General features: G+C 43.2%; 1 protein-coding gene across 7 annotated transcripts in view; it reads left to right on the forward strand.

The window, feature by feature from the left end:
- Positions 1-25,800, forward strand: part of AGPAT3 (1-acylglycerol-3-phosphate O-acyltransferase 3) — a 93,298-nt gene that overhangs the window by 61,000 nt on the left and 6,498 nt on the right. For all 7 annotated transcript variants that reach the window (XM_005489003.4, XM_074534491.1, XM_005489002.4 and 4 more), the window contains 7 exons: positions 11,375-11,601; positions 17,347-17,516; positions 18,333-18,494; positions 19,954-20,107; positions 20,503-20,605; positions 22,957-23,032; positions 25,189-25,387. In XM_005489003.4, coding sequence (XP_005489060.1) covers positions 11,424-11,601; positions 17,347-17,516; positions 18,333-18,494; positions 19,954-20,107; positions 20,503-20,605; positions 22,957-23,032; positions 25,189-25,387 — 1,042 coding nt within the window. In that variant the 5' untranslated portion in view covers positions 11,375-11,423. The remainder of the gene's footprint in view (positions 1-11,374; positions 11,602-17,346; positions 17,517-18,332; positions 18,495-19,953; positions 20,108-20,502; positions 20,606-22,956; positions 23,033-25,188; positions 25,388-25,800) is intronic.

A 25,800-nucleotide genomic window follows, 5' to 3' on the forward strand; every position in this document is an offset into this window, starting at 1 on the left:
TCCTTCAGGCCTACAATTCTATCATGGAAATTGCTGGACCTCAGCATGTTTTTGTGTTTGTGTGTATATGATGATTTATGAGCAAAGTGATTTTCAAATTCAGGGATTTCTGCCCAAATAGTGAGACCTGCCTTTGGCTGAGGAGCATTGTTTTGTGTGCCAGTGCTGCCTACTGAATCTATGAGATCTCCAGAGAACCCACACTGTGAGCACTACTCATGTCTGAAATAGGTTATCCCCTCCATCCTGCTCCTTCCAGGGATAATAAATATTGCTTCCTGCTCCCTCACCCTCAGCTCCATAAACCTCAAAGCCACATCAGTGTGGGGCTGAACACCAACTGGTCAATCTTGCAGAGAGCAACATGAGTCCAACTGGACAATCAACAGGTCCCTCTGGGGGATGTCTTACACCTGCAACACCCTAAAGCTGTGTGTTGTCACTGAGGAAAGGATTTCCCATGCCTTGGGTACAGCTTTGGGAGTGGGAAGCATGCAAAACTCTGTGGTTATTGGAGATTTGTTGGCTTATTTTACACTATGAGAATTCAAAACTGCTTACATCTCTTGTGGTGCTGCTGGTGGTTTTGTTCACTGCAAGTGAAGTATGAAATGATGTGTGGGCTGTGCAGGGAGCTCCAGCTGGCTCCTGGCTGTCCCAATAATCCCTCCCTTGGTGTACAGGGTTAAAGGGGTGCACTGTGTTTGCCAAAGGGGCTCTGCTTGCCTCCTCAGCCAGGATTTTCAGCTGGAATGCTGAGTACAGTTCTTGTGCCCCCAGCACAAGGAGGGTGTGGAACTGTTGGGTGAGTCCAGAGGAGGCCACAAAGTTCATAGGAGGACTGGAGGACCTTCCCTGTGGAGACAGGATGAGAGATTTGGGGAAAGAGAAGAGGAGAAGAGAAGGAGAAGAGCAAGAGAAAAGAAAGAGAAGAGGAGAAGAAGAGAAGAGAAGAGAAAGAGAAGAGGAGAAGGCAAAGAGGTTGTGTGAACATTTCAGAACAGCTTCCAGGATCTGAAGAGGCCTGCATGAAGGCAGAGAGGAACTGGAGTGACAGAACATGGGGATTGACTTCAAACTGGAAGAGAGTAGAGTTAGGTTAGATGTTGTGAAGAAATTCTTCTCTGTGAGGGTGGTGAGGCCCTGGCACATGTTGCCCAGAGCAGCTGTGGCTGTCCCATCCTAGGAGATGTCCAAGGCCAGATTGTACAGGGCTTGCAGCAACCTGGGGTAGTGGAAGGTGTCCCTGCCCATGGCAGGGGGTGGAATGAGATGAGCTTCAAAGCGCCCTCCAACCCAAACCATCCTTTGATTCTGTGATGTCCTTTCTTATTTATCTCTGTCTGGGGAAAGGAAGGGAGTGTTCAACAGCAGGAACATCCCAGTGCTGCCATAATCTGCCCAATTTTATCTCAGGGAGGACATCCTGCCGTTGCACCTGGGGTGAGATCCCAGGGAGCAGTTACCAGGACTCAAAATATTTGCCTGTCCTTTAAAGAAGTGCAGTGGACCTGCTGGAGTGTGCTGAGTTCTCCAAGAGCTTCTCCCAGTCTGCTTTTGCTCTCAAAGCAAGCTGGAAGCTTGACAGTTTTTCAGAATTTGGGGTTGACACATAACCTGAGCTCCAGGTGGGCCGGCAGTGCCTGCAGCTGTGACAGTGATGGGATGGGCTCAAATCCACTGTGGCACCAAGCAGTGGACTGGGAAGGTGTTGGTGTGTGTAGAGTATGACACAAGGGAAAGAATAGGGAATTAAGGAGCTAGCAAGGATCTGCTAGGATCTATCAAGGATCATCCTGCTTCTCCATTGAGGGAGTTTTACCCAGAGTGGCAAAGTGGGGAGAGCTGCTGCAAACACCAAGCAAACAAGGCCAGAGAGAAGTTTGAAAGTTCCCAAGAGGAGGAACAAGGCTGGCAGAAGGTGTTTGACAGTCAATCCTGAGTGAGTCACGCCAAGCTGTCTGTCTGGAGCCAGGAGGAATTTGCAAAGCTGAATAATTGTTCCTATTTATTTCTTAAAATATACAGAATATGACAGCGTTCTAGCTCGTGCATTTCAGAGTAAATGTCTTGCAGTGGGCTGGTATTTTCCCTTGGTTTTAATCCTTTTTTCTTAGAAATTGCAGCCTTGCTTATCCTCTGCTGCTCCATCCTGCTGTGTCTTGCTGTGCTGGTGGGATTGTGGATCCCCCTGCCTTGGCTCATGTCTCTGTGCTTTCCACTAAAGATGAAACCAGGAGTAATCTGTGTCTACCTGATTTTGATTTTCAAAATCAGGCTAATTATGCGGTTGTAGAACAACTTACATTGTAGAACAATGTAAGTTACAGGGTGTTTATTTTTCCTCCTGATAGCAAGCAGGTAAAAGAAAACTTGAGCTCAAATGGGTAAACCTTGGTGATCAGTAATATTTGGGACAAGGTTTATAAGGCTGAGTTCTGCAAGAGCTCTCAAAAATATCTGTAAATATGCATATACCCACAAGACCCATCTGAACCTTGTGAGAAACGAGCCAAACGTGCCAAATTCACAATTATTATCTAATCGAAATTTAATAGCAATTAAGGTTTTGTAGTTATAGTTTGAAGAAAAAATTAATTTTGCGTTGCTCGTACTGAAACAAAAGTGTGAGACTGCAGACTGAGGGATGACAAATGTGTGTATCCAGGGGAGAGGCAGCACACAAACACCTACCAGCAGTTGTAAGTGACATACTCTAATAAAAACTATTGTAAGTTTATTAAAATATAAGACAGTGATTGTCTTCCTGGAGTAAAAACAAATTGAAGTTGTGGGGTGCCTTCCCTGGAGAGCTCCATGCAGAGCCCTGTGGTGCCTTGTGAGTATGGGAGGCTGTTTTGTGGGAAAAGTGATGTCAGCCTGCTCTGGTGAGACTCAGCCATGGCATCAGAGTTGTCTGAGCTGGTTTTACCCAGGGAACTCGTGACAGAATCTCTCTGGTTTCCCTGTTGTGAACAGAAAAGCCCTATGAAAATACCATTATTTTCTTTGTCAATAAAGAGGTGCTCGCAGTGAGAGAAATCCTGCAAGGAGTTTTGCTTCCTTGTGGGGGTTGTCATGCAGCCAGCAGATTTCTAAGCAAGTCAGGGTTCATTTTGGTTATCCAATCCATTTGTTCAAACAGAGGCAATGTTAACTGAAGGGTGTATGCTGAGAAAAAATTGAATTTGTGCACACTTGCTCTCTCTTTCTTGTGCCAAGTGTGATACAAGGAAATGGTTGAAATTAAATTTTGAAAACAGCCATTTTAATATTGCCAGTGTTTTCAGCTGTAATATTGTAGCAGAAGTTAGAGAAAATATAATTTCATCCCTAGTGGTGGCATAAGCAGAGTGCTTTTTGCAGCTGTTGAAGAGGCTCAGTCATGTCAGTAACATTGCATTTAGGGCAGGGAAGAGGGAAATCTGCCCCTCAGGTGCAGTGATGTGTAGTATTGAGAGCTTGTTTTTTTCCCTTCTGGCTGCACTGAGTTGTTTGAATACTTTGCTTTGCTTTGTTATTATATTCTGTGGTCTTCTCACTGCAAAATGCAGGTTAAACAACTGGTTATCTTGGTATTTTTTCTTAGAGCAACCTGTATCTTGAAGATAAGGAGGAAATGTAAGAACTACTCATTAAGTCTAATTCTATATGCCTGTGAAATGATCATGAATGTCAGAGCCATAACCACAGCTAGCTTTCTTTTCTCTTTTCTTTTCTTTTCTTTTCTTTTCTTTTCTTTTCTTTTCTTTTCTTTTCTTTTCTTTTCTTTTCTTTTCTTTTCTTTTCTTTTCTTTTCTTTTCTTTTCTTTTCTTTTCTTTTCTTTTCTTTTCTTTTCTTTTCTTTTCTCTCTTCTCTCTTCTCTCTTTCTCTTTGCTTTTCTCTCTCTCTCTTTCTTTCCCTCTCTTTCTCTCTTTCTTTCCCTCTCTCTCTCTTTCCCTCTTTCTTTCTTTCTTTCTTTCTCTCTCTCTCTCTCTCTTCCTTCCCTCCCTCCCTCATTCCCTCCCCAAAGTATTGGCATTTCATCAGGATGAGGAGTCAAACCAAAGGCTTTTTATTTGATGGAAATAGTCTTATCAAAAATCTCTACAGATACTGAGCCAAACCTATTGACATGAGTGGAAGTTTCTGTGGCATGAATGCCTTCAGATCAAGCCCAAAGTAAGGAATATGTTTCAGACAGATAGTGGTGATAATCTTTCACTCTTGACCTTTTCTGGAAATTGGCTGTGGTGCTGTTTCAAGGCTAAGATGGACAACATTTCAAGGAATGAGTTCTCATCTGATTTCATGATGGTACCATTTTTACTTTTTGAGATCTTATTCCTAGTTCTTACAACTCAAAGCCAAACTTACATCTCTGTGACCTCAGTTTGGCTTAAGCTTCTTTTCCATGCCCTTCAATTTGAAAAATTCATGACAAGCAGGATTTTTAATGAACTCTGAATCAGCCTTGCACCTCAGTGAGGCACGTTCAGGGAAATTAGACCTGTATTGTGTGAGAAACTAAGATAATCTTTCTGTCATGCTTAGGTTTAAAAGGCTGGCTCTGTAGTAGACAGTTTGTAATGCTGTGTGGGATGCAATTGAGTAGCTGTCTATTTTTACAGCTTATCTGGAGAATCCCTGGTACAGACTGTTCAAATGGGTACCAAAACTGTTGTTATACCTTATTTGCTTATTTGCTTATTCTCTCTGACTCACTGCTGTTTGTCTAAGCTCTGTTTTCCAGCCCACTTAGACACCTGTGGTGTTAAAATAAATGAGGCCTGAGTGGAGATTACTTTTAGTGGTGCCATGGCAGAGTCTGGGGGACTCTGAGCAGAGTAGGAGTCCTGGGATGCTTTTGGGTAAATACTCAATCCCTGGGTTTTATAAATCCCTGGGTAAATACTCTTTCCATGGGTTTTGTGTGGCTTCTGCATCATGGGGGTCAGGCTCCCAAATTCCTCATTCCAGAAGGAGATGTGATCCAGTGCAGGAAGAGGGAGCCCATCAATGACCTGTTGTCTTCCTAAATATTTTCTTATTTGCTATGAATATTTCATTTAGCTTTTAAAAGCTGGATAGTCATTGCACTTCTGTCTTTCAGCTAGAAGAGCTATTGTGTATTCTGCAAGGAAAAATTATTTCTTAGTGGTAACTGATTACTTCTAAGCATTAATCATAAGATGATCAACATATTTTTTGTGTGGAATGTCCCAGAAATGTCCAGAAAAATAACTTGCTACCCCAATGTGGTAATGTGGTATTTCTGAAGGATTCTGAAATAACCATATTGGGACCTGTACTTTTATTTATCTGACAAAGAAGTATAGGCAGGGCCATTGGAAGCTGTCCCTCATATCTCTGCCCTGACTCCTGGGTTTTCTGATCTCAGGAGGGGTGAGGGAACAGACACTTAGACTGGTGACTTTCATGCTTTTGAAAGAGAAGTAGCCTCAGTTGGGTCATCAGAAAGGTTGGAAGGGTAGAAAGTATACTCAGAAAAAGCCATTTTCTTGAGCTCCTGGTTTCTGCTGCTTTAATCTGTCCCCATACTCAGGAAGCAGCTCATGCAACAGGTAGATCTCACTTTGAATAAAAAAGAGATTTTATTTTCTGTGTGTGTTTTTGATGAGCAGTGTGTGTAGAATTCTGAAAAATCGTCAGGAAACTCTTGATGGGCAATAAAATGCCTTTTTTGTACTGCTTTTGACTTGCAACATCATTAACCCTTCCTCACAGGCAGGGTTTGCCAAGTTTATACAGACATCAAGGAGGCTTAGAAAGCTTCATCTGAAAAATACAGGATTTAAAAATGTGGTGGTAAAAGGTGAAATTCAGTGATCTAAAAGTTTCACTCATTTCTCAAATAGCAGAAGTAGGTAAAATACCAGATTTCAGGGTGGGGACAAGGTATTCAGGGCAAAAGATATCTGTAATTGGTTTCATGGGTGGAGGTAAATATGGCACAGCAGAGATAGAAAAAGCATGATCAGAAAAACTGCAGGCAAAGGTCTGGAGGTGTAAATACTGCCTGCCACAGTTTTTGCTGTTGTTAAGCACATTAATTCTCACTGGGTTGGAATATTAGGATCAGTGGACCAGTTTCTAATTTCATGCAAACATCATGAACTTCAGAGGGATTTCACATGCATGACAGCAAGAAATTAATTAAAACCTGGAGTTCAAACTGAATATATTGTCTTATAGAATGATTAGTGGCTTAATTTTTAATTTTGAATTCATAAATAGCCATGTGTCATGAAATGCTGTAATGTGCATGTTGTGCATTTGACTGATTTCTTAATGAATGCAGTCACACTTCTCTGTCATTCTCCCTTCTAATGGCTTTGAACTTGGTGGCAAATTCCAGTGACACCTGGCAGAGGTAGAAGTCTCCAGGAAGTTTAATCATTAGGACTTCCATGGATGTAGAAAGCTGGGTGAAGGAGAAGTGTAATATTCTGACTTCTGCTGAGGGGCACTTTGTATCTTTTGGAAACCAGAGAATCCATGTGAATGTGGGGCTTTGAGGACAAATCTGTCCTTCAGTCCAGGACAGAGCCAGTGGCCAAGGCTGAGCCCATCATGTCAGGACCCAGGACATCCCTCTGGCTGTCCTGAGCAGCCCAGACCCCTGCCAGGGGGCTCAGAGACCCTGGCACAGAGCCCAAAACACCTGTGGGTTTGATTATGACCCATGGAGCAAATTACCAACCTTATAGGAAGATCAGCAAGCCACAACAGTTTAGGTAGAATAATAGTGAAGTTATCACAGGGTGAAAAAGTAGATTTTGGGGTTTCTGGTGTGGGGGTTCAGGAGACAAGATGGAGGGAACTGGGCATGTCCAGCCTTTCTCCTTCTTCTTCTTGGCCTCCATCTTCTGCTGTGATGTTGGCACTTTTGGATTGGTTTAGAGTAGAAGCTCAGTGTATAACATAGGTGATAGGTATTGGAAAGTAATTGTAAATATTGTATACATAGTTTTTAGTATAAAGACATGACACCACCCCGGGGGCAGGAAGAGTGTACGGACCTCGGTAGGGCAGGAGAAAATTTTTTATAGATAAGAAACAGTAAACAACCTTGAGACTGAGAAATGAAGAGCCCTGACTCCTTCTTCAAGTGCCAGGCTGGGAAAAGAGACTTTCTAACACATCTTGGGGTTACTCTGATAAGCTAGAGATCCCAACACATCAGAGATTGTGGTACCACCTCTGGGGTAGTGCACTGAAGAAGGAAGGTGGGAAAGAACTGCACAGGAGAAATGGTGGCCAGAGAGAGGAGTGTGAATATGTGGGAGAAGCCCAGGAGGTTCCAAGGTCGGTGCAGAAGGAGGGACAGGAGGTGTTCCTGGCACTGGAGTGGAGATTCCCCTGCAGACCCTGTCAAGCAGCCCATGGGGATCCATGGGGATGCAGAGATCCACCTGCAGCCCCTGGCGGAGCCCATGAGAGCCTGAAGAAGGCTGTGACCCTGTGGGAAGCCCAGGCTGGAGCAGATTTGCTGGCAGGACTTGTGACCCTGCAAGGGACCCACTCTGGAACAGCCTGTTCCTGAAGGATTTCACCCCATGGAAAGGAACCAGGCTGGTGAAGAACTCATATTGGAGAAGTCCATGGAGGACTGTCTCCTGTGGGAGGGACTGCCCTCTGGAACAGGGGAAATGTGTGAGAAGTTCTCTCTCTGAGGAAGAAGGAGTAGAGATGAGTAATGGACTGACCACAACCCCATTCCCTCTCCCCATGCACTGCTGGGTCAGAGGAAACACAGAAAATCAGGAAGTTGAGCCCAACAAAAAAAGGGAGGGGTTGGGAGAAAGTGTTTTAAGATCTGGTTTTGTTCCTCATTATCACACTGTGCTTTGATTGGTAATAAATTGAGCTGATTTCCCCACATCAAGTCTGTTCTGCCCATGACAGTAACTGGTGAGTGATCTCTCCCTGTCCTTACCTTCACCCACAAGCCTTTGGTTGTTTTCCCTGTCCAGGTGAGGAGAGGAGTGATGGAGCAGCCTTGGTGGGCACCAGTCCTCCAGCCAGGGTCAGCTCACTACACCAAGACATTTTTCTCCTTCCTCTTTTCTTGAGAGGCATAGAAATAACAGAAATATTGCATCCTTCAATAATCCTGAAGGATGCAAAGCATTTAAGATCTTTTTCATCAGAGCAGATAGATCAAGATCAGGCTGGATTGGGCTCTGGGCAGCCTGGTCTAGTGTGAGGTGTCCCTGCCCATGTTGTGGGGGCTGGAATTTGGTGATATTTAATGTTTCTTCCACCCAATCCATTCTCTAATTCTGTGAAAGCAGGGAGAGTACTAAAATTCCCCACTGTTCTTAGTGTAGCTGTGCTGGAGGAAATGAAGTTTTTGTGGTGAAAGGTCAATGCTGGGAAGTGACAGTGTTTAAGGAAAACAAGGACAAAAATAAGATTTGACTAGCAGGTCTCTAAAAAAGCAGATGATATGGATATGTTTAAAAAAAAATAAAATAGTGCTGAGACTTTGCTGTCTTAGGCTGAGGCAGCTGTTTATTTCCTAGATACTTCACTAAGCTGATCTTAATAAAATGTCAAATGCAGAAGTGGTGTTTTTCCTTGTTTCAGCAAATTCTGATTTCCCCATCCTCCCCTGACCCTGGGATACAACAAAACAGCTGCTGACCACCTTTTGCCTGTTGTCCTGTCCCTAAATTGCCTGGCTGTCCTACATGGGCAGGGATGCAGAAAACGAAATAATTCCTAGATTAAGGTTAACCTCTAATGATCTTAAAAGTCAAATATAGTTAGGTGAGGGATTGTCAAAACACAGACTGGCAGGTTCTGTATCCAGCAGCTAAACTGGAAGGATCAGACAACAACAACAGGACCAGGGAAGTGGTCTCAAGGTGTGCCAGGATATCAGATTGGACATCAGGAGGAATTTCTTCATGGAAGATGTTGTTAAGCATTGAAACTGCCTGGGGGAATGGTGGAGTTGCCATTCCTGGAGGTGTTCAAGGAGTGACTAGATGTGAGTTTTGGGGCTGTGGTTTAGTTGATGAGGTAAGGGTTGGTCAGAGATGGGACTCAGTGATCCTGAAGGGCTTTTCCAACCCTAATGATTTTATGGTGCCCAGCATGTGGGGCAGGATGCTGGTGCAAGAGTGATAAATCCTGTTTTCCATGCCCAACAAAGCTGGAGAAACCATCTTGCTGCTGTGTAAGGAGGGATGTGTCCTTTGGAGTCTGTAAAACAGCAATGTCCTTAATGTTAGAGACAAACACCAGCCACGGACTCTGCTCAAAGCCAGGAGGCTGTGGAAGTGGAGCCAAACCATTTGATTTTAGGATAGATAATACCTGACATTGCTGTTTCTCCTTGTGCCGTCTCTGTGTGCTTTGTGCCCCTGTCTGAGAGGGGGCAGACTGTGCAGAAAAAGGCTGCAAGTGCTGCTCTAATGACTGTCACAGATAGAATCATGTTGGAAGAGCTTCCAGGATCCTCAACTCCAGCCTTTGAATGGTTTGACAGTGGACACAGTCATCAGCAAAGCTGCTTGCATGTGGCTCTGCACAGGGCAAGCAAGAACTCAAGAAATAGCTTGCAGGAGTGGAGGGAATTGTTCTTGTTTGTTTGAACTGGCATTTGAGATACACCAGATGAAGAGAATGACTCTTGGAAGTGAAGAACTTGGTGTTTAATGTTTGGCAGTGTATTTTAGAGCGTGCCAGTGGAAAAGACAAACAAGCCCAGTGCTAGGGAGTCACTGGATGCCACAGCTGCCTCCCACATGGCAATGTGTGAACACTGCTGTGGTGTTCTGGCTGTGTGAGACAACTGCAGCCTTTTGGGGAGGGAAGAGCAAGGAGGGCTCCACTTGTTCCTTTTCAAACAGAAGTCTCTGCTTCCCAACAGCTGTTCTTAAAGTAATTTATTAGTGGAAGAAATGTTTCTTTCATCCTTACAGGACAACACTGGGAGAATTTAGATTATTTATCATGAACTCCAATATTATTCTCTTGCTTTGCTTTGCTTTCTGTGGTAGGCACAATACTGGCTGTGTTCAACCAGGCGCTTTTGCCTCTCTTATGTGCTGCTGAAGTGGGTAGGTTACTAATGATACAAATGGATGTTAATTGTGCAAAAACTAGACACTCTGAGCCTTGAAAGGCTGTACCTGATTGACAGAAGAGAGGATAGAAAACAAGCTTTCACAATTAAATTGTTGTGGAGTTTTATAAATAGCAGCACACCGTAAGCAGGTGGTGAGTGAAAATTATTTGATTCCTCACAGCTGGCAGGGGCTTTATTTTCAGAAATAAATTTTCAGATGGGGTCCACATCACCTTGGGATGCCTGGTTTGTCAAAAGTATTTGTTACCATCTACTGCTTGATCTGGTCATTTGCCACACTTGCAAAAGCTGAGCTTGAAAACCGTCAGCAAGCTGTGGCTGTGGCAGAAAATCAGGGTCAAGCTTTTATTTTTTGGGTGAGACCTTGAGGCTGTGGCTTCCAGTACCCAACAGGGCAAACAGGCCAGTGCTGGATAATGTGGGGTTTGCAATAAGCTCAGTTTGGTGGCTTGGTAAATAGAGTTTGCTGGGTTAACTTTGTGCTGGCAGGATTTGTAGTGGATCAGGCTTGTCTAAGCTCCTGTGGCATTCTGCTGGTTCAGCCCTTGCCAGTCTTTCTGTACCTGGTATAAATATGGCACAGCCTTAGAGTTAAGGGCTAATTTGGTGGAATCAAGATTCTGCACCAATGCCCATTCCAGATCAAGTTTGTGCTGCTAAATAGCCTAAGGCTTTTTTATCATTTTACACTTTCCCCCCACACTAACTGATATATTTGATCATGGAAATGTGGTTTGACAAGGTGAGAAGTTATTAAACCTGCTCCAGCATGGGTTTTGAATGTGGGAATACCTGATTTCCATTTCCTTGCCTTAGTGTTGGCCAGACTGATGGTGTGTGTGACCAGTCCTGCTCTTTGCAGGGTGAGGCTCCTGTTCAGGACAGTATCCTGAAAGATAGAGCCCCTGTTTGCCCACTGCTCACTGTGAGTGCAGGGCTCTGTGTTCCTCCCAGCATTAACTACCAATTATGTGGTATTTGTTTGAAGAGAAGTGTGATATTAGTCTCTTCAGCAAACAATAATCTTCCTGGTGGGCTGTAAATTGTAAATAATGATTCCTTCCTATTTTGGGCAGGGATTTGCACCATCACCTGTTTATTGTATGAAGATCTCCATGAGGCAGGTGTGGAGAGCACAGTGTTTATTGGGTTGAGTTCCTCTTGATGAATGAGCCTGGACTATTTCAGGGCTTTTGCTTTGTCCTTCCTCAGAGCTTGTAAATCCACTCCATTTGACTCTTTTGTTGTTTGGTTTTTTTTTCCTGCTTCAGGACAGTTATTCTGAGTGACGGCCCTTGCACACGCTTCTGAGTGGTTATCATGGGCTTCATTGCCTTCCTGAAGACCCAGTTCATAGTTCACCTCCTCATTGGGTTTGTCTTTGTTGTCAGTGGACTGATCATTAACTTCATCCAACTATGCACGCTGCTCCTCTGGCCCATCAACAAGCAGCTCTATCGCCGAGTAAACTGTCGCCTTGCCTATTCCCTGTGGAGCCGTGAGTATGATGGGATGGGCTGGGATGGGATGGGTGAGGCTGGGAAGGGGCTTTTCTTGGTTTTGCTTTTGTTAACTGTCCTGGTTTAGGGCAAATTTGGGAGAAAACTTCCAAAGGGGGCCCCTCCAGAAAGCAAACCCACACAAACCCTCCTCCCAACCAGTTTGGGAAGGATTCCTCGGAGACAAGTGGAAAGAACCTGTTTATTTAACAGGCACAGCACCCCCTGCACACAAAATGAATAATGCTGGATGACATCACTCTTTCACTGCTCTGAAAAAGATGACAAATTCAGAAAGTCTCTCTTGGGGGTGGTCACTCTGTTCTCAGTCCCTCCGGTGCTGGGGCAGCTGCTGCCCAGAGTAGGCCCCGCTAGGCCACAGGGTGCAAACTCTCGGTGTTCCCAGGCCTCAGTCCGGAGCAGGCTCGAGTAGGTCCAAAAATGGGAAAGGAGAAACAGTCCAGGAAAAGTGTGGACTGCTTAGCTAAACTACCTAATGAGCAGAAGCAAAAAGCAAGAGCAAAACAGAAGCAAGAGCAAAGCAAAAAGCAAAAGCAGCACCATGCACTGCCCTGTCTCTGTGTCCCATCAGCCATGGGGGAGCAGCTGATAGCAAAACCAAAACAAAACTTTCACTCTTCAGAGCCAGTCTTGAAGGCGCAGAACATAATATCCAGCATAAACAGAACACACCAATGGGGATACAAGCATCATAACATCACCCTAGGATATTAACCAAAGGAAATACATATATGCATATCAGTACAGGACGACCTCCAGCCAGGAAATAACATGCCGTCACCATGATATTTTCTGAAAAACCCCTTTGCCAGGATTTCTTCTCCTGGGAAGCTGCAGCTTCTCCATGTTTTGCTGCTCTGGAATGTGGTCTGAAGATTGTTTATCCAAACATGTGAATTGTTTTTACTCAATGACCAATCACCATCAGCTGTGTCAGACTCTGAAGAGTCAGTCACAAGCTTTCATTGTCATTCTTGTTAAGCCTTCTGTCTGTATCCTTTCTCTTTCTTTAGTATGGTTTTAGTATAGCATTCATATATCATATCATATAATAATAAATCGGCCTTCTGAGAACAAGGAGTCAAATTCTCATCTCTCACCTCATCCTGGGGACCCTCACAAACACCCCAAAGGTGCAATGACTCCATGATTCAGAAGGCTGAACAAATGCTTTATTAAGCCATATTATATTATATTAGAAACTATATTACTACTATACTAAATTGAACTAAAACTGTACTAAAGAAAAACCTGTGACCCTTTACAGGCAGTCACGACACAGCTTTGACCTAATTGGTCAATCAATCCAAAACAGCCATCACCAGTGTCCAATTAACAAATCCCTTTTGGGTAAACAATCTCCATAACACATTCCACATGTGCCAAACAACAGATGCTGCAAGTAGAACTAAGAATTGTTTTTCTTCTTCTCTGAGCTTTTTCACTGCCTTCCCCAGGAAAAATCCTGAGGAAGTTGTGCCTGCTGCTCTCTGTGAGAGAGCTGCAGCCACGTATGTATGCACATGTATCTGCACACAGAGATGAGAGAAATGATAAGTTAGATGTAGATTCTTTCAGAGCAGTTCAAAACAGCAATTTTTTTCCTGGAATACTGGGAAATCACACAGAAGTCAAGGGTCTAAAGTGTGTTGTCACTCTGTCATTCAAAAAAGTGGGAAGTAAAGGTCTTCTGCACCTCCAACCTTATCTGGGCTGATAGGAACTGTTACTTGTGTCCCAATGCCATCTTCAGTGTCAGCACCTGTGCTGAGGGACCATTGTGAGCCTGGCTCAGGTACTGAACATGTGAGCATTACTGATCATGGTTTATTGTGGGGGCTGCAGAGGGAGAGGTCTATCCTAAAATATCTCCTGTAGATGTGTCTGCAGCTGAACTGTGTGACAAACTTCAGAATCCACTTACACCCTTCAATGCCCATCTCTGAGGCCAGGGTCTCCTCTTGTGAACATTTTTTCAGTGGTTCTTCTTCTGCCCATGGGTCAGCTCTGTACTGAGTGCGGCTTCTTTGTTCTCCTCTGTCAGACCTTTGCAAAACTTCCTCTCTGTGGATGCCTTCTCCTCACAGAGCTGGATTTCTGAAAATGTTTAGAGTGTTGAGAAGGCTCCTTAGCCCAAATGTCACCTCCTATTTCAGCAGTGAATCATCTAATTGGTTTCCATTCTCCATCCCTTCCCAGTGTTCATGGCCACTTACCTTAGTGCTCAGCTCAGCATCCAACTCCCACTTTGGGTAAATGAGTCACCAGAATGAGCACTGAAATTACAGTTCAGCAGTCCACTGACAGGCACCCACATTTTGTAAATCATCCATGTGAAGTATCACAAACAAAACCCCTCTGATGTGTCTGGTTTAGTCTCTTTTTAAGCTTGTTGTCCCTGTCTTTATTGTGCTTTTTGTCCTGCCTACTGAGAAGTACAGGAGAGAGGAAATTAAATAGACTAGCAGGCAAATTGTCGGAAAAAAGTATTGCAGTAGAAGAGCTTACCAAAAACTTCAAAATGAGTTTGGTTGGATTAGAGTGGGGACGTATAGGAGTTTTTATTTTTCATTTGCTTGTAAGAATTTCTTTCTGCTTTTAAAAATCTAGAATCTGATCTCATGCTGAAAACTATTGTTGCATTAATAGTTGGGCTTTTCTGAGGATATTAGCTGCTTGCTCCTGTAAGGCTTTAGGCTCAGCCCTTAGTTAGCATTGTGCATGAAAAAAAATCACACTTTAGATGCTGCTTACATCCTCTGAACACTGGAAATAACTCACATCATTGTACAAAGAGGTTTGGAGAAACTGAGTAGATAATTGGTTGTACATAGGATAACCCCTAGTGTGTAGCCTGTTATAAATTAACATCTTGGGAAATTAAACTATGAAAATCAATGTAAATGTTATGTGGGATTTCAGAGAGCTGATGGCCTGTAATGGAAGAGCTGCCAGAAAATGCTCTTCAATTGTGATTGATAGCAATTTAGGTAAGCTGTGTAAATGCAGTAGCTCCAGTGTTGCCATCCATAGTGAAATATATTTCAGAATGGAGAAGCCTTTTGGGAAGGAATCTGTAGGTTGGTGCTCTCCTCTGGATGCTACATTTTACTCATTTTCTCCAAGCTGTTTGTGGTTTCAGGCTGAGGGTCTGTAAGAGAAGCTGCTCTGCCCAGCTGGCACAGGATCAGTGCAGGGAGGGATACCCAGGTGATCCTTTATGTGACTGTTCTTCCTGTCTCTCCTCTCAAATACATAAAGCCCAGCTTCCATAGGGGAGGAGAGACTCTATCCAGTGTTCCTGACAGACATTTGGGGAAGGAAGCCTCTCAGGCTCTGGCCCCAACATAAACCCATAAATTCATGACAGGTAGTCTGTACTTGCAGCTCTCCCACGTCAGCTCCTTGCAGATGAATCACACCCTTGGAGAGTGCAGCATGTTTGGGTTAGTCCTGTTGCAAAAATAACCTCTCAAATGTTGGTGCTTCCAGCTGTAGGGATGTGCTGTGCTGCTTGTCTGCTTTGTTTCTGGGGGGCTTGTGATGCTGTAAATGCTTTGGTGTGTGGGACCCCCAGCTGCAAAGGGGAGGTTGATGCCAGGTGTTGCTTATTCCCTACAGGAACTGTCCTGGGCAGTGCAAGTGTTGCCATTCCTTCATTCAGAGGGATTTCTTGTGTAGCATTGATAGGATCAGTGCCACGCAAAGGAGCTGTAACCCACACACTGAAAAAAGGAAATGAGCCCACTCCTGGTTATAATTACATCATTTGTCAGCACACATGTAAAGGACAATCTGTCTCCTCGTGTTAATCCTTTGGCTCATCAGCCCTTCTCTCTCAGTATGAACTCTGGCAAATCCTCCAATGTTTTAGGGAAAAAGGTTCTGCAGAAAGTCACATCCACACTGGCCTCTGCAGATTTTTTTTTTCCCCTGATTTTGAAGAAGAGACACACCCAGGTGATTATAATTTTATAAGAAATTGTAGCAGGTACTGGAGATGTTCCTCCTTGGAACAGAGTCAGCAATGGAAAGGGAAAATTGCTCAGAGTACCACGATGTGTTTGGTACCACTGCTCCATCCTCCTGGCCTCCTGCTTGGAAGGTGATCTGAGGACATTCTTGCTGTCCTCTTTCTCCTTTTCCTGAGCCAGGATAGACAGAGAAAGGAAGGTGAGTGAACACAAAGCATGCAAAGCTGGGAAGCAGTGATAGAAACCTGTACCTGGTGTAAATGAACAAGACAATTTTGTCTTTTCTCTGCCATACTTCCAGTTGACTGGGGTTAAGCTCTCTTTGCAGCAAGGTGCATAACTTTGTTGTGCCTCCAAATTAGCAAGTGCTGAAAGTGATACAGGGGAATAACCTGGTGGGTGAGTGAGTGATCATGAGTGAAAAACACAGTGCTAGGTGAGCTCTGTACCCTAAGCAGACCAGGACTGGTTTTCCCTATTATTTACCCAAATCCTGTGTTTGCCTTCTCTCTGGAGTGGTGCAAGTTTGGATCCCAAACTCCTGTTTAGCAGTGTGGATAGATGACCTTATCTGATCCCACTGATCAGAAACCCTTGTTTGGGAAGGTGCTGCCCTGCTTGGCAGAACCAGAAATTCCCAATGGGAAGCTGAAAAACCTCCTGGCAGAGCCTGATAGAGAGAACAGAGGGGGAACCTGCAGGTGTAGTCATGTGGGAGGGGTTGGACTCTTTTTAACTGCTATATCTGTGCAATCACATTTTTATTTCAACCACATCTCATTGAAATGAAAAAAATACCAATGACTACAGTTTGCAGGGAAGCAAATCTTCCTACTGGGAGGATGAACTATTCTCATACTTTTTATAGTTGTCCCATGATGCAAGCAATGCCTTCCATCTGCCTCCATGTACTGAAATGAGGGAAATAAGCTAACCATAGCAACTACAGTCAGTGCATGCTGAATTTAAGTGGAAGGGGGTTTTATGATGAAAAAGGGGAGGTGGAAAATAAAAAAAGGTAACAAATGTTCAGGGTGGAATAAGAGTTGCTGTGACACTTTAAAGTTGGAGTAAGTGGAGGGAAAAGGGCTGATTCTTTTGCAGTAAAAGAAAGACAAAATTTACCACTTTTGTCTTTACCCAGGTATTTTGATAAATTAGCTCAATTTTCTGCTGTTTTTAACTCTGTGTTGATGATCATAATGCAGAACAATTAGAGCCCTGTGTTTTAATATTAAAATCTATCACAGAAGATCTATGTCACTGCATCCCTTTAAAAGGCCTTTATTGGTCTGTTTACCTCCATAAGGCTTGTTTCGTGTGGAGTAAAAACATTAGGCTGCATCTATGCATAATTTCTATTCCACCTGGGAGGAACTGTGCTCATTTAGTGGAGCAATCAACAGCTCCACTGTCTGTTTTCAGGCATAAAAGTCTTTGGGCTTTTTTTTTTTTTCCAGTGGTCATCAAATTTTGCAATTGTAATGCAATGCCCAGACTTGTCACAGTTAAAAACTTGCTGAATTATCCATAATGCATATGTCTGGTCCCTTAAATACTGCTTTGGGATGCTAATATGGTGTGGTCTGTACCAAGATTTTGTTTCATCTCTGCTGGGTGGGTTTGGAAAGGTGATGGTGTTGGGAGTCAGGAGAGGCTGGGCAGTGAATGGGGCTGAGGAGGAAACTCTAAATGCTTTCTGTAAGGGATACCCCTAACTCCTCTCTCCACCTCCATCATGTTTGCTAGAGTTGGTAATGCTGCTGGAATGGTGGTCAGGCACAGAGTGCACCCTGTTCTCAGATGAGGCTACGGTGAAAACCTTTGGGAAGGAACATGTCATCATCATCCTGAACCACAACTTTGAGATCGACTTCCTGTGCGGCTGGACGATGACGGAGCGCTTTGGAGTGCTGGGGGTATGTGGGCCATGAGCTTCCCCTTCCTCTGCAGGGTGGCAGGTCTGCTTTGTCAGCACCCAGGACATCCCTCTGGCTGTCCTGAGCAGCCAAGACCCCTGCCAGGGGCTCAGAGACCCTGGCACAGAGCCCAAAACACCTGTGGGTTTGATTATGACCCATGGAGCAAATTACCAACCTTAGATGAAGATCAGCAAGCCACAGTATTTTAAGTAGAATAATAGTGAAGTTATCATGGGGTGGAAAAGTAGATTTTGGGGTTTCTGGTATGGGGGTTCAGGAGACAAGATGGAGGGAACTGAGCGTGTCCAGCCTTTCTCCTTCTTCTTCTTGGCCTCCATCTTCTGCTGTGATGTTGGCACCTTTGGATTGGTTTAGAGTAGAAGCTCAGTGTATAACATAGGTGATAGGTATTGGGAAGTAATTGTAAACATTGTACATGGAGTTTTTAGTATAAAGACATAACACTGCCCCGGGCGCAGGCAGAGTGCCTGGACTGTCATGCTGAGCAGACCTCAGCAGGGCAGGAGAAATTTTTTTATAGATAAGATCCAATAAACAACCTTGAGACTGAGAAATGAAGAGCTCTGACTCCTTCTTTGAGCGCCAGGCTGGGAAAAGAAACTTTCCAACTTTTCTCGAGGGTCACTCTGACAAGTTAATGATCCCGACACTACTTAAAACCCATCTATAAACAGTTTCTTTGCATTTAAGTTCCCAGATCCAACTCCATCATCTTAGCTTTAATGTGTTTGACCTCGTTGCACAAATCAGCAAATGACATTTTTGGATTATGACTTTTGTTTTCTCTCCAAGAGTTCCAAAGTTCTTGCGAAGAGAGAGCTGCTGTATGTGCCCCTAATCGGCTGGACGTGGTACTTCCTTGAGATTGTTTTCTGCAAAAGGAAATGGGAAGAGGACAGAGATACAGTCATTGAGGGATTGAAACGTTTGTCTGATTATCCTGAATATATGTGGGTAAGTGTTGAGTCCCTCCTCTGGTACTGGCTGCTGGAAGTGAAGCAGTGAAGTGACAGACTGGTGCCTGTGGCTTTGTGTGTCAGGAGGAGGTGTGCTCACTTCCAAGAGCTGTCATGGAAAAGCCATGCTCTGTTTCAGGAGGTCTTTTGGGATATGCTGGCAGAAAAGTGCTGTGTGCCTGTTGGTAGGAGAAACCATTTGGGAAACAGTTCAGAAGCTTAAGAATAATTTATAAATCAGGCTTGTGTGATGATAATGATTCTGTCCAGACTTATTTTTTCCTATTAAAAAAAAGACCCTTACATTTGATTGCTACATCTGTATAACATTTTCTCAAGTAGACTGAAAAGACACATCAACAAAAAAAATTTTTTTGGAGAAGTGAGTGAATTTCACTGCACAGGCCATAGATTTTGATGGAAAATTCCTGTTAGTGTGTTCACTGATCTGTGAAATTGCAGGTTTCCCAAAAAGTCTCTGTGAGAACATATGGCAAGCTTATATCTGCTTCTTCAGTTACATTTTTTTCCTTTTTATTTTGACATTATTTAAAATCAAGGGTAAAACATCTCTGTTTCATTGTGTGCAATGCTGTTAAACTTCACTGCAGCAGCACAGTGGTGTAATCAGCCCATTAACCTTCTTAGAGCTTTGAATGCAAAGGTTTTGATAAATTCTCTGTTTTGCTTTTATAGCAGCACATGTAATGTACAATTATTTGGCCTATAAAACATTAAGAGGCCTTTTATGCATTTTAAGTGAGTTTTCAGTATTATCCAGTACAGCTTGTTAAAATGAATAGTGAAACATTAAGCCTTAACTAGAACATTGTGAATGCATTGTAATTTTCTATCATTACAAAGACAGAAAAAAGTAAGAATCTGGAGAATGTATTTTAAGCTACTTAATTGCTTGAATATATAGATATGAATTATATTGAATGTATCTTTCTAATGAATGTGGGGAAGAAAAGAAAAAACAGAATAAACCCTACCAATTAGAAAATCTCAAGACTGAACTTGAGCTTCAAATCTATACATTTTAATGATTCTGCAACTGACAACCAAGGACAAGTCTCTAGGGAAAACAACTAGAAAATATAAGTGCAAAATGTAGTTAGCATTGATTATTTAAATCAAGACTTCCTGCTTGGTAATTGAAATCATGATTAAAATTGACTTGAGTGGATCAATTTCCTAATTTCTGTGCATTCTAAATGCCACAATTAGGGCTGTCTTTTTGTCACCTTAAATTTGGTGCAAGTGTTGTTAAATGTAAAGGTAAGGGTAAATGAGCTGGGAGTTGGTGCTTATGCCTAATACATGGTGAAGAGATGAGACAACAGAAGAGTGTGCACATGCATGTTTATCTTGGGCATATTTTCAGTATACTGCTGGATTTCTTTTGATATCTCAAGATATCCTCGAGAGTTTTTTTTTGCTTTTGTCTTGCACAGTTTCTGCTGTACTGTGAAGGAACTCGTTTCACAGAGACCAAGCACCGCATCAGTATGGAAGTAGCTGAATCCAAGGGGTTGCCTAAACTGAAATACCACCTGTTGCCCAGAACCAAAGGTTTCACCACTGCTGTCCAGTGTCTCAGGGGAACAGGTAAGGAACTTCAAAGCTTTGCAGCACTTGTAATGTGTTATTCAGCACCAGCATAGTCTGCTCTGTTGTTCGTTGCAATTAGTGAGCTGGCAGTAATGAGGATCCAGCATGTCAGCTGGTAATCTGTAAATTGCCACAGAACTGTCAGATAACCAGTCTTAAGAAATACTGAAAACCTTTTAATGTTGCTTAGTTCATCAAGTCATCTGGTGTTTTACAGAGCTGGGAGTGTCAGGGGGCTGGTGCAGATAAATGTGATGTGTAAACACAGAACTCTGACACATCATTAATGCAAGGCTTGCACAAGGCTCTGTGCTGTTTCAAGCAAGGATGCCAGAAGGTGCTTGCTAGAATTGCTGCTGTAACAGCTCTGTTTTATCTTTTTTTCCCAACAGTTTCAGCAGTGTATGATGTAACACTAAATTTCAGAGGAAACAAGAACCCGTCTTTATTAGGAATTCTTTATGGAAAGAAATATGAAGCAGATATGTGTGTAAGGTGAGCATTTACTGATGGAGGTGAGCACTAAGATGCATAATTTAGCATGTTGAAGTGTATTCAGATTTTACAGGGTAATTTCCTTTCCTGTATCCACTTCTTGTCCTTCAGCGGTCCCTTGCAGTAAACAGTCTAAAGCTCCTTTACATACCAGTTTCTCCCTCACTCACAAGGTTGGATCAGCAGATTAAAAATTTAAAAATGCTGAAATTCAGACATCCTGTGAATGAGGTGGGACATTGCTCACATTCCTCACTGTTTCTTTGCCTCAAAGAGTAGCTGTTAACACCTAACCCCATGCAGCACGTACACATTTGCATGCACACACCCCACTTCTCTTTCTTGCTTTCTCCTTGCTGCCTTCTGCTTCAAAGGCTTCTTTGTGATCATAAAAACTACCAATCCTGTTGAATGTCTTCTCTTCCCTTTTATGTTTGTACCTGAGACATGACCTGGTTATTCTTTCCACAGTTCTTTAGACAGTTTGCTTCTGCTTCTCTGTGGGATTCACCCACCCTTTGGAAAACATTGCTGTATTCTGGTGATGAGGCTGATGCTTGGCTTTGAAAAGTTAAAAAAAAGGGAAAAAGGCTTTTTATTTTTTTCTCCTTCCCCCCACACCTTTCCCCTCTGGCTTTGGGTCTGTGTGTTGCTGCAGCATCCACAACATTTTATTCTCCCAGCTGAAAAGATGACTGTGGAGCTGTCCATGGAGAGGTGGAGTTGCTCATTTGCAAGGGGTTTCATTTTCACTATTTACACTTGCCAAGCATATTCCTGATGAGGAAAGTGAGCAGACAATTTGCCAGCCAGCAAAACAGCTGGTCAGGCAGCTCCACCTGTAATTCCACACTGATGGCAAGTGCATGTAGGATATCTAGCTGGATCTGAGGTGCACATGCATGGATGCACATCTGTATAATTATTAATTATACACTGAATTTTGGCAGCCTTCAGTTAAATATCCTTTTTTGCTAATGGAGGTGCAATTTTCTTTCATTTCTTGGAGGGGTAATGGGAGAAAAGAAATGTAGTTTTCAATAGAGTTAGAAGAGGTTTGGATTTGTAAAATCTGTTGCCAGGTAAAATTACTAATTGTACTCTACAAATGAGTGTGCTTAGATAATTCAATGAAAAATGTGTTTGTGGATGGAATGAATATTCTCAAGGTGCTTTTCTACACTTTTTTCCTGTTTTGGGGAAGAAGCTATGAGAGTAAGGAGACTTTTTACAGATGTTTTGCTGAAAATGGAGCACGTCCTTGTTGTGCCAACAGACTTAGTGTAGCTCAGAGAAGGGAAGCACATAAGCTCTTGTTCTTGGTACATGCAGACGTAGTTACCTGAGCCCAGGTAAGCAGCTTAGCTCTGCAGGGGATACAGTCTTTATCCTGGCTGCCTCCAGAGGAAATAATCAGGAAATCACCAAATGTGGTTGCTGTGAGTCCCCTCTAGTGGTGACAGCAACACCATGGCAGCTTCACCAGAAAGCTTCCAGCAAATGACTTTTCACTGAGCTTTTATTGAGCATTATTTATAGGAATTGAGCAGTTTCTCTTGTTAGGGCTCATGTAAGTAAATCTGCCAGATCTGGTGTTCAGTTTGCTTATGGGATGCAGAAATCATTAGAAATGTGTTAGAACAAATTCACAGAATCATAGAGGGGCTTGGCTTGGAAGGGTCTAGAAAACAGAAGAAATGGGAATGGTTGGCTTCTCACCACTCCAGAGAGGCTCTGACAAGGCACTGTTCTCAGTGAGGTCAGGTCAGGGCTGGCACTGGGCAAAACTGTCACACACCCTCAGAACTCAGTGTGTGCCTCAGTCTGTGGGGCTGCAGAGGCCAAGAGGGGCAAGTGCAGTCACTGCAGGTGTTTGCCTTAGAGATGGTAAAAAGTGAATGTTCAGTTGCCTCTCCCATTGCTTCCAAAATTTGGTTTTCACTACCAAAAGGCAACCAACAATTACCCTTGGGTTTTCCACTTGCTTGTCTTTTCCCAGCTCCGAGTGCCTCAGCCTGAGCTCACTGGAAATCAGCCAGGGGTGGATCTGGTGAAGGAGGAACAGCGTTTGAATGGGAAATGATGATTTTACTGATGTCTCTGACACTGACAGGAGCTTGTACAGTTTCTTTTGTCTAAAATAGCACCCAATTCCCAACCTAAAACCTCAGATTTTAAGTCCCAGTTCTCTGTGTTTAAGACCTCTGCCATCAGTGTCATTATTGGCAAAGATTTCTGCCCTTTAGTGAATGGAAGATCTTCCCTAGGAGAGGCATAAAACCAAATACCTGAATTTTCCCTTAATTCTTTTTTTTTCTTCTTCCCATTTTTTAATCTTTCCACTAAACTAGGAGATTTCCTCTGGAAGATATCCCTCAAGATGAAAAGGAAGCTGCAAACTGGCTTCATAAGCTTTACCAGGAAAAGGTAAATAGCTTTACATTCTTTTCTGCCTTGTGGGATTGCACAGGGGAGTGTATTAAGGCAGTGAGTAATACACACTCCTGCACTGGATGGAGAGGATATTATGTATAACTAGGCAGCCATCCCTCAAAGTGCTAGAAGGAGCAGGAACGAGGAGCCCCTTGGCAGCAGAGCGCTGGGTAGTGAGGTCTCAAATTGCCAGGAAGCACAATAGAACTCAGAGATATGCCTGAGCTGTGAAAGACTAATAGCAATCCAGTGTCTTTTTACATTTTTCAGCACTTGGATCTCTGTCATGCATTTCCAAAAGCTCCATTTTCCCTGTGGGTGTTTTTAGGCACTTGAGAAGAGTGATAACTGTCTGTCAGGGACAGCAGGTCCCAGCTTTCAGCTGCAATTGTTCTTTGCTTTCATTTTTCCTCCACTGTCACTCTCCTTCTGCCTCCTGCTAATACTTCTGCAGTGGTGTGTGACATGGCACAGACAGTCCCTGGGAGCTGCTGCCAGGGACTGATAAAACACGTGCCCAGCATGCCTTCAGATGGCTCAGAGCTCTTCCTTGTGTCATTTCTTTTTCTAACCTTAGATGGTTAGAAAAATCCATTTTTCTCAACCACTTTAACACTTCTCGACCAGATTTAACACTTCTGTGGGGAGTAGGAGAGAACTGTAATTGTTGTCCAGCCCTAAGTGGTGGATTATTGAACTGGAAAAGTGTTTTTTGATTTGCTGATCTTTGTGGGAAGACAGCAGAGCACAGAAAGTTTAAGTATCTTGGGCTTTCCCCAGCTATGATGACCTGTGCTGCAGCATTGCCAGGCTTATGCTCAGTCTCTAGATAGGCAGCAAATTGTTCTGAGTTTCATTATATTTATTTCAACCTAATTTGTTTGAGTATCTGAACTTTGATTCAGTTAGGAGAGAGCAGTAGCTCATCATCTTTTCCCCCCACCTCCCCTGAGCAGCTCTGTAGAACCAAAGAGTCTTGAAGGTTGAGAAAGGCTTCTAAGAACAGAGTCCAACTGTCAGCCCAGCACCAGCACCATGTTCACCACTAAACCATGTCCTCAAGGGCCAAATCCATAAAATCCATATGGTTTTTTTGAACACTTCCAGGGATGATGACTCCACCAATTCCCTGGACAGTCTTACTGCTTTACAACCCTTTTCATGAAAGTTTTTTTTTTCCCCAATGTCCAATCTAACCCTCCCCTGGTGCAATGTGGCACCATTTCCTCTCATCCCTCCTGATGCTGGCTGTACCTCTGTTCACCTTTGTTGTGAGATGTTGACAGGGAGGTATTGCTTATGATATGGGTATTATACATATTGATCTTACATTGTTAGCAGTACATTGTAACTGGAATTCTCTCATTCCCTTTATTGCAATGACTTTGTAACTGGAATCCTCATCCTGCACAGAGGATGTGTCCTCCAAAGGCTGGTTTTGGCAAGGAATGCCTTGCACTTCTCAGCCCTTTGTAAGGGAAATTAAAAAAATAAGAAATACAAACAAGAAATAGCTGGACTTGAGCCATCCTTGGTAATGGCTTGGAAACCTTAAAGAACAATCTTCCAGACTGAGGGAAGGTGGTGGGCACCTTGTTCCTTTGAGTGATGTGTTCCAGGATTTTTGCACCTCTGCAGCTCAGCTTGGGCTGCAGTGGCTCTGTTGCAGGGCTAGGATTGTGGCTGGTGTGGTGCTGTCTCTGCTCTCAGCTCATTCCTTGCCCTCCCCTCCTGGCTCTCCATACAGAATTTTTCTGCTGTGCTTTGCTGCATCATGCTGACCTTTCTGGAAGTAAAGACAGGAAGGAAAAGCACCCAGCTAAGAGGGTTGGTAGTGTCTGAACTGGTATCTGGCCTGAAGCTGCCCTAAATTCTTAAGCAATTTACAGGCAAGATGAAGGTATTTGGTAGTGAAGAGAATGATAAGATTTCACTTTTTGATGATGCCAAAATTACCTTCAAAAGGCTTAAAGGTCACTTGGATGGTCAACAGCAATGCCCAAATAAGTGACAGCAGATGGAACTGGATGCTGTGCACTCTGGATGAGTTTGTAGCACAGATGCTGTCCTGGATGTTGTCCTGGAGCTGGCTAATCTTGGGCTGCTTGGTGCAAACATTAAGAACTCATTTTCTTTTCTCTTTCCCCCAGGATGCTTTGCAAGAGATGTATAATCAGGAAGGTATATTTCCTGGCAAGCAGTTTAAACCTCCTAGGAGACCATGGACTCTCCTAAACTTTCTTTTTTGGGCCACAGTTCTCCTCTCTCCTCTCTTCACATTTGGCTTTGGAGTTTTTGCAAGTGGATCACCTCTCCTTATCCTTGCATTCCTGGGACTTGTAGGAGCAGGTAATAAAAGCAGAGAAGATGCTAAGCCCAGTGTGACAGAGAACAGGATCCTTTACCTCCAATAAGTTCTGTGTATTAATTAATGAGAATGGGGCTAGCAGGGAAATATTTGGAGCTCACTGATCACTCTTTCTGTTGTACAGCATTTTTATTGTTTCAAAAGCTTTAATCTGGCCAAATTTGCCTTCATATCTTAAGCAAAAACTATAGTGGTAGTAGGTGAGTCATGTAGCCCATTATTATGGTGCCTGAAGGAGAAAATACTTTCACTGGACAACTTGTCTTTGAATTTTAAAAAAACCCCAAAAAACAAAACCACCAGCACAAACAAAAAATACATAAATATCACCAAATTTCCCAGCCCCACAACAAAAAAAAAAAAAAAAAAAAAAAAAAAAAAAAAAAAAAAAAGA

The sequence above is a fragment of the Zonotrichia albicollis genome, chromosome 2 (assembly GCF_047830755.1).
Source record: "Zonotrichia albicollis isolate bZonAlb1 chromosome 2, bZonAlb1.hap1, whole genome shotgun sequence".
In the NCBI taxonomy this organism is placed as follows: domain Eukaryota; kingdom Metazoa; phylum Chordata; class Aves; order Passeriformes; family Passerellidae; genus Zonotrichia; species Zonotrichia albicollis.